Here is a 19,515-nt window from a genome sequence, read left to right on the forward strand (position 1 = left end):
TGAACTTTGCGACCTTTTGCCACATTTCAGGCTTCAAACATAAAGATATAAAACTGTATTTTTTTGTGAAGAATCAACAACAAGTGGGACACAATCATGAAGTGGAACGACATTTATTGGATATTTCAAACTTTTTTAACAAATCAAAAACTGAAAAATTGGCCGTGCAAAATTATTCAGCCCCCTTAAGTTAATACTTTGTAGTGCCACCTTTTGCTGCGATTACAGCTGTAAGTCGCTTGGGGTATGTCTCTATCAGTTTTGCACATCGAGAGAATTCGAGAATGTGAATTTTTTCCCATTCCTCCTTGCAAAACAGCTCGAGCTCAGTGAGGTTGGATGGAGAGCATTTGTGAACAGCAGTTTTCAGTTCGTTCCACAGATTCTCGATTGGATTCAGGTCTGGACTTTGACTTGGCCATTCTAACACCTGGATATGTTTATTTTTGAACCATTCCATTGTAGATTTTGCTTTATGTTTTGGATCATTGTCTTGTTGGAAGACAAATCTCCGTCCCAGTCTCAGGTCTTTTGCAGACTCCATCAGGTTTTCTTCCAGAATGGTCCTGTATTTGGCTCCATCCATCTTCCCATCAATTTTAACCATCTTCCCTGTCCCTGCTGAAGAAAAGCAGGACCAAACCATGATGCTGCCACCACCATGTTTGACAGTGGGGATGGTGTGTTCAGAGTGATGAGCTGTGTTGCTTTTACGCCAAACATAACGTTTTGCATTGTTGCCAAAAAGTTCAATTTTGGTTTCTTCTGACCAGAGCACCTTCTTCCACATGTTTGGTGCGTCTCCCAGGTGGCTTGTGGCAAATTTTAAACAACACTTTTTATGGATATCTTTAAGAAATGGCTTTCTTCTTGCCACTCTTCCATAAAGGCCAGATTTGTGCAATATACGACTGATTGTTGTCCTATGGACAGAGTCTCCCACCTCAGCTGTAGATCTCTGCAGTTCATCCAGAGTGATCATGGGCCTCTTGGCTGCATCTCTGATCAGTCTTCTCCTTGTATGAGCTGAAAGTTTAGAGGGACGGCCAGGTCTTGGTAGATTTGCAGTGGTCTGATACTCCTTCCATTTCAATATTATCGCTTGCACAGTGCTCCTTGGGATGTTTAAAGCTTGGGAAATATTTTTGTATCCAAATCCGGCTTTAAACTTCTTCACAACAGTATCTCGGACCTGCCTGGTGTGTTCCTTGTTCTTCATGATGCTCTCTGCGCTTTTAACGGACCTCTGAGACTATCACAGTGCAGGTGCATTTATACGGAGACTTGATTACACACAGGTGGATTGTATTTATCATCATTAGTCATTTAGGTCAACATTGGATCATTCAGAGATCCTCACTGAACTTCTGGAGAGAGTTTGCTGCACTGAAAGTAAAGGGGCTGAATAATTTTGCACGGCCAATTTTTCAGTTTTTGATTTGTTAAAAAAGTTTGAAATATCCAATAAATGTCGTTCCACTTCATGATTGTGTCCCACTTGTTGTTGATTCTTGACAAAAAAATACAGTTTTATATCTTTATGTTTGAAGCCTGAAATGTGGCAAAAGGTCGCAAAGTTCAAGGGGGGCGAATACTTTCGCAAGGCACTGTATATTTGATGACAACGAGGGAGAGAAATAGATGCTTTAGTCGACGCTAATCGTTTCCTCGCTGAGTGAAGAACGCCCTGCCTGAACGGGGAAGCAATTCCTTTGATTACACCGCCTCCGCGGCTCAGCAGTCAGACTATGAGGGAAGAACTCTTTATTTGAAGTTCAGTAGAGGGGCACGCTTCGGGGGAGATGAGCGCCCTGACCATCCTAACCTCCTGAATTGTGGCTGAACTTGTCATTTGGAGCTGAGGAGGGCTTGAGAAATGCTCTCTGGAGAAATGGAAATGAGGAGCCTGCTTACCACAGGTTACCACAGTCCAATACCCCTCCATTCACACTCTGTCCAGTCAGCTTGGTCTGTACTCTATTCACTTCCATTTTAGTCAACATTTCCTTTAGTCTCCCATTGGTTATTAGGCCTGTAAGTTCCCCTCAGTTGGTATAGCCTACAATATCACTTCATTTAATGACATTGTTTTGTTTACCTTCATTTGCTTCCTCTGTAAATGCAGTCGGGGCTGTATGGTTGTCGCTGAGGATCATCAGTAACAGTTGATCATATTATATATTTTTTTAAATGACATGCAGGCTAATTAAATCGTTATGGAGCGGAGTGCAGACCAAGCCATAACAGTTTGTGGCCGATGCTTAATGCAGGCAAGTGCAGGCAATAGACAAGGGTATACTGATTCATCCTGAAAGTTGCCGTATTCAGTTCTTCAACACACGGTAATGTTGGAAGATTAGCATATATACAATTATAATAGGGAGAATCAACATGTGTAAAGGCTCTCCAAACGTCATGTTGTTTCCTAAGCCTAAATAATTTACAAGATCAGAGGATTTTTAAATCTACCAATTGGTGCTGAAACGGAGACGAATATGCATGTATTTATATGGCCCACTGGGCACACTGGTTGAATCCACATTGTTTCCACGTCATTTCAATGAAATTACACTGAACCAACCTGGAATAGACGTTGAATTGATGTCTGTGCCCAGTGGTGGCTTCTTTCATTGATCCCTAATATTCTGAACCTGACTATAGTGAGTCTGTCAACAAAATTGTAACTAAAAGGTACATGTACTGAAAACCCTATTGAATGAAAACGGCACAAGAAAATCTGTTCACCAGCAAGTGGGGGGGTTATCAGTGGTTTAAATAAATATATTCAGAGCGCGCAAGGTAGCCACATCTGCAGCGCGCAAGGTAGACGAGCAGTGTAGTATTACAATCTCACACACACCTATACAAACTGAGATAATAATTCTGTACATGCAGCATAACAGTTATCGCAAACAATTATCATAGGTTGGTTGAATGGAAATTTTGACTAGGAGGCTAGGAGGCAAATCCAACTGATTTGTTTGCGCTCAGTGTAGTGGAGGTGGTGGGGGCTGCCTGCTGTCAGAGCTACCTTCCAGAACTCAGCCAGTGAACTGGAGTGGGCAGGAGGGGCGAGGGGAGTGAAGATGAGAGGAGAGAGAAGGGGAGAGGAGAGGGCAGGGGAGGGGATGGGAGACTCTTGTGCTCAGACTGTGTTTGCATGCTGGCATCCTGATGTTCTATTCTCTCTCTGTGGGTGGCTTGTCCCAGACATCGCTGGTAACACTATGTGGCTAATAATAAGTCAGATCAGATGTTATGATCAAACTTGTCTCAAGGAGAGGCAGCATAAAGCATGTAGCCGGTGCATCTTTCTGTAAGCTACATTAAAAATGCTACATTCCTAGTGACAGGGTGAAAGACGACATATTTAGCAATTCCTGCACAGCACTTTAGAAACAATAATTATACTAGACAGGACACTTTTCTACTAGAGCATGTCAACAGAGCCATCAAACTGGCATCTCGACGTAACCATGCCAACTATTCCTGTTTGGCCTGGAGATTTTCTGACTGTCTAAATTATGAAATTAAGAACTGAGATATGAAAAATGTTGAAGGACTTTTATAATCTCCCGAAGTGAGTTGGCAACACAACCCTGACCTTGTATCTATTTGAAACTAGTGATAAAAAATAAATAATCTCAAGTTCATGATTACCCATGAGCTATTTTGATAGGACATACATATATATGAGACGTAAGGGAATCACTCTTGTCTCTTGAGGACCAATACCTTGAAGCTTTGACCTTCCTAGAAGTATGCGCTGACTCACTCAATACCCAGGGGTAGGAATATGTGTATGTCTCCTCTATCTGTCTCCTGTCAGCGTATTCAACACAAGTCTAGGTGTGTGAAGTCGTATACCAGTGTATATGTGTACGTGACCTGGCATCTAAAAAAAATTGAGATCCATCCTATGGCCTTAAAAGCCAAGCGCAGTCAAAAATGTGATTTTTCTGTGTTTTATATACATTTCCACATTATGAGGTTGGAATAATACTGTGAAATTGTGAAAATGAGGACAGTGCCATTTAAGAGCTGTTTGAACAGACCGCCTGAAATTAGTTTGTTTTAGTGGGATGGAGTTTTGGCCTAAAATGTAACATTTTAGATATGCATTAAACCTTCCGTAGTTTGCGTTGTTTTAATAGTATGTGCCCACAGGTAAGAATGACGGTGCCTGTAAGTGTATTTAGACACAGACTATTTAAAACTAGTTGTTGCTTTGGTTTTGTATAGAATTTTATTCAAATTATTCATTCTCTTTTTAGGCTTTTTCAAAAAGTTATTTCATCTTGCTTGCTTGACAACATTTGGCATGTCCATGCTCAGCCATAATGCAATTTACAGTTGGCCTAGCCCCTATATCATAGCCAATGTTATGTATATATTTGAACATCGAAGCCATGCAATTACATAGAATAATGTGGACTGCAAACAGGTTCAAGTTAACATATTTAGCAAAGACAGGATAGGTCTACATTTTTGTTATTTTGTTTCTGTAAGAAATATCACTAACTATAACGGACTAACCTTGGAATTGGAGTTGATTCCAAGGCAGTACAGAAAAGCAACCAAATATTTAGAAATGGATGACGTTCTGATTGGCCGGTGGGGGGCAAAACCTCGACACTCCCACAACTTGTTTATTCATCAAAAACCCAGCTCTTCGTTGCCAACCACAGCAACTGCTCCATTAATTGTGCCTGTGAAAATAGCTCAAATATTTCTGACAACCCCCCCCCGAACCTATAGCACTACCGCCCAGCCCTTAAATTGACCGTTAGGTTTGTTAAAGTAGAGCCCTAGGGGTGAAATGAATGGTGTTGCATGGTTACTGCCAAGCAACCGTTAGCCTCAGTCTTGAACTGTGTGGATTGAAAAGACTTCCGCCTTTGTGTGGGCTCACAAATCCCTAGATTGAGGTGGGCTGCAGTTCTAAACATCACTGAGTTTATTCTCAATGTATTGTTACAGAGACATTTTCTATCATACTCACTAACACAGGTATTCCCAAACTGGGGTACGGGCAATGCCATCGGGGGTACGCCAAATAAAAATGTGATTCACATTTTTTTTTTAAATGTTATTTATTTTTAACGTTTTTTTTTTTCTTCACATTTTCAAACAGTCCATTTATATTTTCCAGCGAGGCTATACATTTGGGTGAGGTTTTTTTCTCGCCTGAGTAGCCTCGTTTCACTGCCAAAAATAAATAACGAAATAGCGAAATAACAACACAATGTCAAATACATGTAGCCTAGTCCAATAGTTAACATCCAATCACATTAATCATTACCCTCTAACGCAAATTCCCCTAACGGTTCGTATGTAGCCAAATGTAGGTGCTGCTCATGTTGGTATCTGTACTGATGGCGCAAAAGCCATGACAGGGAGACATAGTGGAGTGGTAACGCGCGTGCAAGCAGTTGCTCCCAACGCCATTTAGGTACACTCCAGCATCCACCGAGAGGCTCTTGCTGCCAAGGGAATGCCTGATGGCTTGAAATACGTTTTGGACACTAGAGTGAAAATGGTTAACTTTGTTAAAGCAAAGCCCCTGAACATTTGTGTATTTTCTGCACTATGCAATGACATGGGCAGCGACCATGTAACGCTTTTACAACATACAGAAGTGCGCTGATTATCAAGGTGGCAAAGTATTGACACATTTCTTTTAAATTGAGAGGCGAGCTTAAAGTTTTCTTTACTGACCATAATTTTCACTTGTCTGATCGCTTGCATGATGATAAGTTTCTCACACAACTGGCCTATCTGGGTGATGTTTTTTCTTGCCTGAATGATCTAAATCTAGAATTACAGGGACTCTCTGCAACTATATTCAAAGTGCGGGACAGAATTGAGGCTATGATTAAGAAGTTGGAGATTTTTTCTGTCTGCATTAACATGAACAACATACAGGTCTTTCATCATTGTATGATTTTTTTGTGTGCAAATGAACTCAAGCTTATGGACAATATCAAATGTGATATAGCAAAGCACCTGAGTGAGTTGGGTGTGCAATCACACAGGTACTTTCCCGAAACGGATGACACAAACAACTGGATTCGTTATCCCTTTCATGCCCTGCCTCCAGTCCACTTACCAATATCTAAACAAGAGAGCCTCATCGAAATTGCAACAAGTGGTTCTGTGAAAATTGAATTTAATCAGAAGCCACTGACAGATTTCTGGATTGGGCTGCGCTCAGAGTATCCTGCCTTGGCAAATCGCGCTGTTACAGTTTTTGACAATTGCTTCCACATGATTTCTGAAACTATGGCTCCTTTTTCTCTAGACTCTACACACAAAACCCCAAAACACACACAACATGCAAAACGTCACACCTCTCTTGCAAAACCAAACACTTCATTATAAACTATTTGAACTCTTCTTGAAATTGTGTTTTTGCATAAAAACTCTACACACAAACCCTCAAATGATTAATTCTTATACACACCAACTACACACGGATGTGACAAATGTAAAACACTACTATCTTGTGTCTTTTGCATGTTCCCTGTGCAGTGGAGTCCACGGCAGTTTGTCATAGCACTCACACGTACATGTATGTGCACAAATATATATACAGTATGTATATTTAGTATATATTTACACTATAAACGGAAATTCAAGGGGGAAATAATCAAATGTATTTCTTTCTCAAAACATTGTATTTTCATCCAGATTTCGGGATGAACAGTAACAGACAAAACAAATACAGTAGAAGATAAACAAATAGGCTTGTCCTCGTCCTCCTTGTCCTCTTCCTCCTCCTCGTCGTCCTTGTCCTCGTCCTCCTTGTCCTCTTCCTCCTCCTCGTCGTCCTTGTCCTCGTCCCCCTCTTACTCTCACTCCTCTTCCTCTAACTCTCTCTCCAAAATTGGCCTCCATTGTTGTCCAAACCAAGAAAGCCAACCTGAAGCCTATTTCTAGTCTAGAAATGAGCTATAAGTGTTTTCACATGTGAGCACTGGGTGTAGCTAATCGGTAAATGAGGGTTTTCCAAACGAAACACAAGACCTGTTAGTTTTGAATGATGTGTCTAATGTAGAGAACTGTGTTTTAGTGTTTTGCAAAAAGTGTGTTTTACAATTGCAAACTGAGTGTAAAGCAGATAATGTGCTTGCCGTTTTGCAGACTTGGTCTGAAGATGAGGTACATGAGTTAATGGTTTCACTGAGTGTGCCTCAAGTACCACTTTTAGTGTGTAAGAGATTGTAAGACACTGTTGCCCTTTGCAACCACGTACCTATGTGAGTGTGGATTCTTGGCCCTCACTAGCATGAAAACAACTAAATACAGGCACAGACTGTGTGTGGGAAATGATTTAAGACAGAGACTTTCTCCAATACAATCCAACATTGCAGAGTTATGTGCATCCTTTCAAGCACGCCCTTCTCATTAACCTGTGGTGAGTTATTCACATTTTCCGATGAACAAATAAGGTTTTATATGTAATATGGTTAAATAAAGAGGAAAATTATTGATTATTATTATGTTATTATTTGTGCCCTGGTCCTATAAGAGCTCTATGTCACTTCCCACGAGCCGGGTTGTGACAAACTCACACTCAATCTTATGTTTAATTAATGTATCGTATAGTGTGTGTGGCAGGCTTACAATGATGGCAAAAAACAACATTTTAGAGTGCGCTGGCCCTGGTGCTACAGGGGGTATACAGCTGGAGGTTGAATGTTTGAAGGGGTACGGGACTATAAAAAGTTTGGGAACCACTGCACTAACAGAGAGACAGGCATTGAAGCGTTAACATGTCTTGTCAATGTGAGAGAACGGCATAACAATGACAAAAAATGATAATGGGAATGTCACTAGAGATATTTAAACAGGCTAGAATAAATACGCATTTCAATGTAGTTATTGTGTTGAAGAAGGGTGGCTGCAATGAAATGGCTCAGACAACCCCTGGGTAGGGGGAGGCTGCTGTTGGACCACCCCCGGTGAACATTAATTAAATCTTGCTGTTCAAATTAAGTTTAAGCTTGCTGTGACATGTTTTTGTTTAGACTCAAATAGGACACACTTCACGTCTCACACACCCATAGTCAAACTTAAGGGAGAGGATTCAATCTGTCGCAGAGAAAGAGGAAATATCTAGAGGTAGAGAGAGGTAGAGGTAGAGAGAGGTAGAGGTAGGTAGAGGTGTAGAAAGAGGCTGGGAAAGCTTTGATGCGATTGAATGTGCTTTACCCGCTACTGAAACCTCCTTCACTGCAGCCGATGTGAGTAAAACAATTAAACGTGTTAACCCTCGCAAGGCTGCCGGCCCAGACGGCATCCCTAGCCGTGTCCTCAGAGCATGCGCAGACCAGCTGGCTGGTGTGTTTACGGACATATTCAATCAATCCTTATCCCAGTCTGCTGTTCCCACATGCTTCAAGAGGGCCACCATTGTTCCTGTTCCCAAGAAAGCTAAGGTAACTGAGCTAAACGACTACCGCCCCGTAGCACTCACTTCCGTCATCATGAAGTGCTTTGAGAGACTGTAGTGTCGTCCGCAAACTTGATTTGTTTACATACCCTACATTACTCATCTCATATGTATATACTGTACTCGATACCATCTACTGCATCTTGCCTATGCCGTTCTGTACCATCACTCATTCATATATCTTTATGTACATATTCTTTATCCCTTTACACTTGTGTGTATAAGGTAGTAGTTGTGGAATTGTTAGGTTAGATTACTCGTTGGTTATTACTGCATTGTCGGAACTAGAAGCACAAACAAGCATTTCGCTACACTCGCATTAACATCTGCTAACCATGTGTATGTGACAAATACAATTTGATTTGATTTGACTTTGTCAGGCTCACCTCAACTGAGTGCAGCAATGCCCCATTGTTTAGAGTCTGTTTGAAAAGCACCAAGTTCTGAACAAAAGTCTGCCACGGTTTTTGGAGGGCCGTTGTTAGTTACCCGAGGTAGTCTTTCAGAAAGCAGGCAGACAATGAAATATAACAAAAATAAATTAATCTACCTTGAATAATTGCAATGTGTTTCTGAGATGCATAGTACAGTACATACAATTAATTCATAGTATATGGTCTGGATGAGGGCTGTTGATTAATGTGCTGTCAGTGTAAAATGAAGTGATCATTTGGAGGATATTCAGTAGCGTAGTAGATTCCTTTGCACAAGGTGTGTTCTGTGAGTTGCAAAAAATGTGAAATACTGTACTGAGAGAGTAGGCCTCAATTGGGGGGAATAGAGGGAAAAGAAAGTGTGAAAGTGAGAAAAGATAACAGAGTGGCACTTCAAATGCCAGTTAGATTATAAATACTGCACAGTGAAAAGTAGGATCTGTTTTCACAAGAAGCTCGGAAATTACGATTTGCATTGATTCAATTAAAGAGGACAGGGCCGTTTCTGGCTTTTTGGGGTGCCGAAGCCTGATTTAGTTCCCCCCCCCCCCCGCCCACCCACACACACACACACACACCTCGCAGGCAGGCAAAACATTTTAGTGGCCCTCTTGGCATCGTAGAGATAATGTTTCAGATTCAATGCACATTTTCTGCAATCTTACTCATTTTGCAATGGGGCCGAGAGAAAACGATGCATGTTTTAAAGCTAATTTCCTGCAATGCTAAACATTTTGCCATGGAGTTAAGAGAAATATTTGCAGTATTAAAGCTAATTTCCTGCAGTTAAACACATTTTGCCATGACTTCTGCCATGTTCATATGATATCTGAGTAAGAGTGTCTTGCAAAATCAATAGGGGCCCCCTAGAGGTCAGGGCCCCTGGGCATGTGCCTTGCAAGCCAGATCAGTAATTCGGCCATGATTACTACAAGGCTTAGATAGCTGGCTAGACTAATTTAACGAGTACCATTTTTAAATTGCATGTTGTGTATTCTGCTATCCTGACCAACAGTTATTTGAGACAACGACTGACTTCCTAAAATATTGGTTGGGGGCCCCCTGGCGGCGCTTATTCCGCTTATGCCTACAAACGGCACTGGAAGAGGAACAATCATTTGAAACGGCATGTGAGTTATTATTACTCTCTGTAATATCATTTTGAACTTTCTTCCCTCCCTGAGAGCAGTGGAATCAATGATCTGCTAATCAATTAGAGTTTTGGGCTAGAGGATATCCAAGCTGGTCCAAGAACCCATCCATGTAGCCTAAGGCTATGGTAGATATATTGGATAATTCAACGTGTAATGACACAGTAACACCGTAACAGTCATTGAGAGTAGAATACAACTTTAAGCTCCAAACCATGAAGTTGACATAGATTGAAGAAGGTTAGTGGTAGTTAGACAATTAACTGAATTATTATTGGTTTGACTATGCATTTATAGAGTGATATTTCCCGCATGCCTGTGTAGAACCACCACACTAGCTGCGCTATTTTAAGAGGGTCAGAGGCTGAGGGAGGGTGGCCGGCTCAGGCTTGAGTCAACCTGCTGAATATTATATTGATCCCCCCCCTGGACCTTCTCATCACTGTCCCCTCCCCTCAGCCCCCCTCCTCTCCCTCCCTCCCCTCACCTCCCCTCTGCCCTCACCATATGGGCACGGAAGCCAAACAGATGCTCATAAATTTAGATTAGATGTTTTGGGGATGATATTTTGGATGGCCCGCACTGAGACAGTTGACTCAGCTATGAGAGAGAGGCCATACTGTACTGCCACTGGACTGGTTACGCTGTCTGATTAATGAGTAGTCACTGGCCTCCTTACCTAGTGCATGAGTCAGACAGCATAGGACTATAGTGGTGAAGGTCTGGGAAGGTCATTGAGGAGTGTTCTAATAAACTCTCTGAAGACAAGTAGCATCGAATAGCACCGAATAGCCCCCACGATATGCAACTTTTAGCCCCCACGATATGCAAGTTAGGAACCAATATACACAGTCAGTTAGGAAAGCAAAGTCTAGCTTCTTCTTCAAAAAAAATTGCATCCTGTAGCACAAATTCCCCCAAAATTTGGGACAATGTAAAGTCCATGGAGAATAAGAGCACCTCCTCCCAGCTGCCCACTGCACTGAGGCTAGGAAACACTGTCACCACCGATAAATCCACGATAATCGAGAATTTCAATGGGCCTTTTTCTACGGCTGGCCATGCATTCCACCTGGCTACTCTTACCCCGGCCAACAGCTCTACACCCCCCGCAGCAACTTGTCCAAGCGCCCCCCCCCCCCCCCCCCCCCCCCCCCCCTCCGCATCTCCTTCGCCCAAATCCAGATAGCTGATGTTCTGAAAGAGCTGCAAATGTGGACCCCTACAAATCAGCTGGGCTAGACAATCTGGACCCTCTCTTTCTAAAATTATCCGCCGCAATTGTTGCAACCCCTATTACTAGCCAACCTCCCTTTCGTATTGTCTGAGATCCCTAAAGATTGAAAGCTGCCGCGGTCATCCCCCTCTTCAAAGGTTGGAGACAATCTAAACCCAAACTGTTGTAGACCTATATCCATCCTGCCCTGCCTTTATAAAGTCTTTGAAAGCCAAGTTAACAAACAGATCACCGAACATTTCGAATCCCACCGCACCTTCTCCCTATGCAATCTGGTTTCCGATCTGGTCATGGGTACACCTCAGCCACGCTCAAGGTCCTAAACAAATATCCTAACTGCCATCAAGAAAAGGCAGTACTGTGCAGCCATCTTCATCGACCTGGCCAAGGCTTTCGACTCTGTCAATCACACCATTCTTATCGGCAGACTCAACAGCCTTGGTTTCTCAAATGACTGCCTCGCCTGGTTTACCAACTACTTCTCAGATAAAGTTCAGCGTGTCAAATCAGAGGGCCTGTTGTTCGGACCTCTGGCAATCTCTATGGGGGTGCCACAGGGTTCAATTCTTGGGCCGATTCTTTTCTCAGAAAATATCAATGATGTCGCTCTTGCTGCTGGTGATTGCTCTCTGATCCATCTCTACGCAGACTACACCATTCTGTATACTTCTTGCCCTTCTTTGGACACTGTGTTAACAGTGGCCTCCAACTGCTCTTAAATGCAAGTAAAACGAAATGCATGCTTTTCAACCGATCGCTGCCCGCACCCACCCGCCCGACGGTTTTGACTTAGAATATGTGGACAACTAAAAATACCTAGGTGTCTGGTTAGACTGTAAACTCTCCTTCCAGACTCACATTAAGCATCTCCAATTCAAAATTAAATCTAGAATCGGCTTCCTATTTCGCAACAAAGCCTCCTTCACTCCTGCTGCCAAACATACCCTCGTAAAACTGACTATTATGGTGAAAAATTGCAAGACTATGTTATAATACTTTTATTGCATCAAATGGTTGTTTTTATGCAACAGAATAGAGTATTCTTATAACTGTTGTGTGTGTGTTCTACTCAGGATGGGCCTCTGGGAGATGACAGGAGATTTACGATGTCTTTTTATGATAACACCTAAAGAGCAATCCAGAGCATGAGTTAATGTTTCTGATCTATATGGGGCCAGACACTGGTCTCTACACAATGAAAACTGTTGACACAGCAGATACTGTCTGCTATGTATTATAGGTATCTTTCATACAAATCTTAACCTTGTGACCCATTCTATATATCTGCTGTTCGTCATGTAGGTTGAAAAGGGTGTATCTTGGCTATAAAATACCTTTGTACTTTTGTTTCGGGGCTCTCAACGAATCATCTGAGCGTGAATCGTCGACCAGCCATGACCAGCCATCATTATCGTAGAGCACTCAATCGATTCACTTGATATGTGTGCGTGCGTTGTATTGACCTGCTCCCTTATTAATAAGTGATTAAAGATTAAGTATAACTCTGACTTGTGTGATAAGTTTGTCTCTCCTCATTTGATAGTAAAGAAATTAACCACCACACTATCCTACCGATCCTTGACTTCGTCAATGTCATTTACAAAATAGCCTATAACACTCTACTCAGCAAATTAGGTGTAGTCTATCAGAGTGCCATCCGTTTTGTCACCAAAGCCCCATATACTACCCACCACTGCGACCTGTATGCTCTCGTTGGCTGGCTCTCGCTTCATATTCATCGACAAACCCACTGGCTCCAGGGCATCTATACGTCTTTGCTAGGTAAAGCCCCGCCTTATCTCAGCTCACTGGTCACCATAGCAACACCCACCCGTAGCTCGTGCTCCAGCAAGTATACTTCACTGGTCATCTCCAAAGCCAACTCCTCCTTTGGCCGCCTTTCCATCCAGTTCTCTGCTGCCAATGACTGAAACGAATTGCAAAAATCACTGAAGCTGGAGACTTATATCTCCCTCACTAACTTTAAGCATCAGCTGTCAGAGCAGTTTACCTATCACTGCACCTGTACACAGCCCATCTGTAAATAGCCCACCCAACTACCTCATCCCCATATTATTATTTATTTTTGCTCTTTTGCACCCCAGTATCTCTACTTGCACATCATCATCTATCACTCCAGTGTTAATGCTAAATTGTAATTATTTCGCAACTATGGCCTATTTATTTCCTTACCTCCCTAATCTTACTACATTTGCACACACTGTTTTTTCGATGTTTCTATTGTGTTATTGACTGTACGTTTGTAATCCCATGTGTAACTCTGTGTTGTTTTTGTTGCACTGCTTTGCTTTGCTTTATCTTGGCCAGGTTGCAGTTGTAAATGAGAACTTGTTCTCAACTGGCCTACCTGATTAAATAAAGGTGAAATAAAAAAAATTAAAAAGTAGTTGTTTAGCTAAATCAACTAGTGGCATGCTAATCACTTAGTCGCAAACAAGTATATTTAGTCTGTCTCCAAGTTTGCTAACGTCTGGTTAATGTCGTGGCAGAATCAGAATTCTTTAGGTAACATTTATAAACATGTTTTATTCATTTTCATAAGCTTATGTGGGTAGAGTTACTTGGGCCCAGAGAGGGGAGAGGTCAGGTTTGTCTTATCTGGGAATGTGTCTAAACTATTCCTAAACCATGTGAAGGGATGGGGTGATTAATGGGGAACCAGTTAGGTTGGCTCCACAATGTCTGTGTGCCAGTCACGTCTCTCTGTAAGCTTGTCCAGGAGGGGGTGTATTTGATATATGCCATTGGATGAAGTAATGTTTTTGGTTCTAAGTGGTACCAAGAACGAGATAAGAGCTTTGGTTTAGGAGACCAAACTGAACGATAATGTATAGCTAATGCTATAAATTATGGGATACTCCTTTTTCTGGTAAAAGGTTATTTGTATAATGTTCCTAAGATCTGTTATTCGTCATGTGAGTTTTGATGGGTGTGTCTTGGCTATAAATGATACCAAGGACTGTTTTGTAAGCATTTATGACACTGAATTGATCTGAGAGTCACAGGGCTATGGTGAAGCTCATATAATTAAAGATGGACTTTATGATAACTCTGACTTGTGTGTGGTTTGCTCTCTCATGATTTGGTAATACAGGACATTTCCACAACAGTAATTTGATTTATTTATTTAGTATTTCATGAGGCAACAACAGAAGCATAACAACAATGGTACTGGAATCGCACTGTACTCTCACTTTGACAATTACACCCTCCCTCTATGTCAATTTCCTTACATGGGTTATAGAATTATTGAACGTCTGCATTTGTTTAATCTATTGCGTCCGTGAAGGATTCAAAAGGGGGAAACCATAGCAAATTTCAATAAAGACATCACAAACCAATTTCATGGCGTTATGTATTTCCTACTGATGGTTCTCAAATATAGGCAATTTAAACATGGATTCTGATATGTTTCTTCTTTTATGCCATTATATTGATCTGTGATGTGTAATTTACTAACTCGGTCATTTTCCAATGTATTTTTCTTTCACTGATCTGCTTTTCAGCTTTTTCTTGTCAACGAACACAGATATTATTATTCTATTCCACAAACGAGGTGTGCCATCTTAACCGCATGTATTTCAAACATATTCTCTTCATTACTGCACCAAATCCCAACAAATGAGAGGATAACTGCGAAGTCACGTAACTTAACAAGATACCAAAAGCACAACACTGAGCCAGATTCAATACCAAAGAGAGTTACAGTTGAAGTCGGAAGTTTACATACACCTTAGCCAAATACATTTAAACTCAGTTTTCACAATTCCTAACATAAAATCCTAGTAAAAATTCCCTGTCAGTTAGGATCACCACTTTATTTTTAGAATGTGAAATGTCAGAATAATAGTAGAGAGAATGATTTATTTCAGCTTTTATTTCTTTCATCACATAACCAGTGATAGAAACTAGAAACTCAATTAGTACTTGGTAGCATTGCCTTTAAATTGTTTAACTTGGGTCAAACGTTTCGGGTAGCCTTCCACAAGCTTCTCACAATAAGTTGGGTGAATTTTGGCCTATTCCTCCTGACAGAGCTGGTGTAACTGAGTCAGGTTTGTAGGCCTCCTTGCTCGCACACACTTTTTTAGTTCTGCCCACAAATTTTCTATAGGATTGAGGTCACGGCCTTGTGATGGCCACTCCAATACCTTGACGTTGTTGTCCGTAAGCCATTTTGCCACAACTTTGGAAGTATGCTTGGGGTCATTGTCCATTTGGAAGACCCATTTGGGTCCATTTGGAAGACCCAATAATCTGTCTGCAAACAATTGTTGGAAAAATGCACAAAGTAGATGTCCTAACCTACTTGCCAAAACTATAATTTGTTAACAAGAAATTTGTGGAGTGGTTGAAAAACAAGTTTTAATGACTCCAACCTAAGTGTATGTAAACTTCCGACTTCAACTGTATATCCACTCCGACTCTGTCTGGGTTCTACGTCACCCATCTGTGTCAGACAATAAGTAGAACAAATCAGTCCCAGAAATCTCAGCTGGCTCCCAGTAAGTGGCTGTTATTACTAGAGACGCTTTTGCCAAAGAGATCATAGCATCCACTTGTGATTACACAGCAGGGAATAGACATAGTACAGCACAGCAATATAGTAGAGCACAAAACTGATGAAATTTGAAATAGCTTATCTATCATGATCGCTCCGACAACGGTATTCCTATTGCGACAATGGTATTCCTATTGGCCAGAAGCTATCATTTACTGGACATTTATGATACCAAACATGCTTCCCAATGTATTTTCTGTTTCAGTTTGTATGCACACCCATCTTTTTTTTCCTGTGTTGATTGTTTGTGACACAAAAAACAACTAAACTCTAATGGCATGATCTAATCTGAGATCAGTAAAGCTATGTGGAGATACACCGATACCCGCATCACGCACCCTACACCTGTCTATGTCTACTTGTATTTGTCTCTACCATGCTCTCTTTCATTACTGCCTATACCAATAAACAAACTAACAAACACACGCGCACACACACATACACACCTTCACCTACATCCCCACTCACCCACAAAGTTACCTGGGGTCTTCTGTTGGAGCATGTCTGAGAGGTCCTGGAGGTGTACGAGGAGGAGTAAAGACCCGGCCCCCAAGAGCAGGAGGAACCAGAGGGAGCAGTAGAAGGAGCAGGGAAGCTTCATGATCGACACCCTCACCCTCCTCCTGCCACACAGAGCCTCCAGTAGCCTACTGGTACATCTACACTCCCCCAAGAGCATACCTGCTCAGCCTCGGCCCTACCACGGGAACCTGTGGCGGGGAGAGAGTAATAGTTACATTATTTGCGGCACATAGTTTTTAAAAAAGACATGGCAACAGCAGAAAAGCAAATAGGCTAGTCACAATGAATACGTAATAGGTAACAGCAAATGAATAACGCTGTGTATTCAAATTGCAAACGAGTGCAGTGAATTACACCAGATATGATCAGAGGCAACAGACTGTAAAATGACCATTGGTTTGTGAAAATAGATCAGGAGTGTAATTTGTAAAAACAAAGCATACAGTAAGGTTGTGGTCAAATAGACTGGAGATGCCCAATTAAAACACAATCTAGAGAGGCAATTATTTATTTGCGACAAGCAGATTGGCAGTGTGAATACTGTGAGTACTTTCACAGATTGGTGTTGGATGCAGTGAGAGTTGAGTCTGCAGGGAAAAGAGGTGGTTAGAGCCAAGAGTGAATATTGTTAGTAATACAGCACGTGTCAGTGTGGGTGGGTGTGTGTGTTTACTATCCAGGAACCTTGAAGAACGTCCTGCTGACTGCGGGTTTCTTATTCCCAAGAGGCCAGGTAGAGCACATCTGTCTCTCTGGCGCACACTCAAAGAATACTCAGCAGGTGTGACTAGCTTTACAAATCAGGTGTCCACAAACACCCACACACACACAGGTATGCATAGGCACACACATATGGACGTTCAACTACGGTAGGTGTGATTAGGATGTCTCCTGAAACGAGACAATTCTGGGTAAAAAAAAAAACATCCCTACACCTATCCCATGCTTCATCAGGTTTTTTTGTATTGGGTGTTGATTGCTTTTCCCTGGAATCCAACCACCCTCTTCCTCTAGTGGTGATTGCTTTTCCCTCTTGTGTAGCCCATAGATTAAAATGGATCAAATGGGCATTCCCATTCAAGTCAATGTTCCCTCCCGGGTGGATGGACAAGGAGCCATTTGGTGTTGGATTTGGCAATTATACTAATTAGCTCCATGTGGTTGTGCTTTGTTGATTTAAGCTCTATGGTTTAAGTCACTAGGAACATTTACATTTATACTTAGATAGAATTAGTATTTTGAATATTCGTTCACATGGTTATGGCTTGGCCCACATATTTTATCATTATATTTCATAATTTCCTTACAATACATCCAAGCTCTATACCAGTTATTTTGTTCATGCAAATTAAATGTGCAAGTGTGCACCCACCCTTCACAGTCATCGAGCAGAAGGCTTTGACAATGGAAATCAATCTCATCCTGCTAATTAAGTAGCACCTCTGAACCAACTATTTTATTCTTCTCAGCACAAGATTGAGTTCATTTTCAATAAGCAGGCAGCGCACTGAGCTCATAAAGAGCATATAATAAAATAATATAAATTGTAATTATACTGTCACGTGACTAAGTTGATACATAATACATGTTATTTTGATTGCATTATTTAATAATTATGATGATAATGAACTGTGATTAGAAACATTAGGAGGAGGCAGGGGGTGGGGGGGGGGGGGTCAGGTGATAAATGTCTAACAGGTAAGCATTACAAGACTGAATAGACAGTCTGACAATGTTAGAGTAATAACGTTCTCCTGAAGGAGAACTCCTGACAGACAGAGAAACACAATCCAGCCTGCATCTCCACACACACACACACACACACGCACATGCACGCACGCACACACACACACACACACACACACACACACACACAGAGTATGCTTTAGCCTGCCTGGAGTACCAGATGGGCAGGGTTTGTACATTGTTTTATTGGACTGTTATATTGGTTCCGGTGCACCAGCCAAGCTCAATTAAGCCCCGATAAAGTTTTTGAAATGATTTCAAATAGTTTTCGCACCAAGGTCTGGGGTTATCTGATGACATGACCTACAGACAACCACAGCTCAAGGATTACATCCATCCATCCATCACACAGCGGATCCCCGCACCATATATCCCAGAGATGGATCATCAGCACTCTGAAATAGGAAACGATTGGTCATATTGAACCACTCAGAACACGTTTGCTGTATCAATATTGTGACTCTCACTGTTATAATTTGAAGAAGAAAATGGGTGGGTCCGATGAGCGCAGCTTGTGCTGTCTGCTGCTGCAATACTACCAATGAGTTATTGGTTTGGATCCGTGTACAAAGCTCTATTGGAGGAAAAACAAGAGAAAATAAAAAAGACAAACTTGTGTGATTCGCCATCGTCAATTCATGACAAACTGCTCAACAGTAGTGGTTTGAAGCCTGTTTCTCTGCAAGAAGGCCTAGCCTATATCTCCCAGTGTAGTTTGTGGTTGGAGTTCCCCTTTAAGAGTTAACCAACCGGTGGTCGTGAAGGGCAAAAATAAAAAGTGATACAATTGCAGTTTAGATGCTTATTCACAGTTCTTACGTTCTGCTGTTCTTGGCCATAATGTACACTTTACCTCACCTCAGTTCATTTAGAGGTCAACAAACATATTGCTAGATAAACATGCACATAGAGGATACAGAGCACAATGTACTGTACTGTACTATCGCTTGCAGCTGGGCTCCACATCATGAAATGTAATATTATATGTTCAGAGAATGAAGATGGATTCATCATTTCCTTAGCTGACATTAGTGATGTGCAGTTGGCAAACAATTTGTTCTTTTTGAACGGCTCTTTTTACTGGCTTGATAGTCAAGTTTCTCTTCTCCGAGTGATTTGTTCATTTTAGTAGTTTGTTTGACCTTTGCTGGCCGCAATGAAAACAGCAGGATAAATATGCGTTCCAACCACCGACTGTCTATCATACAGTCTGCGCCAACAGTCTATCATAGAGTATGCACCAACTGTATATCATACAGTATGCACCAACTGTCTATCATACAGTATGCACCAATTGTCTATCATAGAGTATGCACCAACTGTCTATCATACAGTATGCACCAACTGTCTATCATAGAGTATGCGCCAACAGTCTATCATACAGGTCG

The 19,515-nt window shown here is 41.6% G+C and overlaps 1 protein-coding gene across 1 annotated transcript in view; it reads right to left on the bottom strand.

Moving 5' to 3' along the window:
* Nucleotides 1-19,515, bottom strand: part of LOC139408076 (carbohydrate sulfotransferase 8-like) — an 80,061-nt gene that overhangs the window by 46,666 nt on the left and 13,880 nt on the right. The window contains exon 2 of the mRNA XM_071151895.1: nucleotides 16,340-16,569. Within this exon, the coding sequence (XP_071007996.1) occupies nucleotides 16,340-16,538 (199 nt within the window). The 5' untranslated portion in view covers nucleotides 16,539-16,569. The remainder of the gene's footprint in view (nucleotides 1-16,339; nucleotides 16,570-19,515) is intronic.

Source organism: Oncorhynchus clarkii, chromosome 1 (genome assembly GCF_045791955.1).
Source record: "Oncorhynchus clarkii lewisi isolate Uvic-CL-2024 chromosome 1, UVic_Ocla_1.0, whole genome shotgun sequence".
Lineage (NCBI taxonomy): Eukaryota > Metazoa > Chordata > Actinopteri > Salmoniformes > Salmonidae > Oncorhynchus > Oncorhynchus clarkii.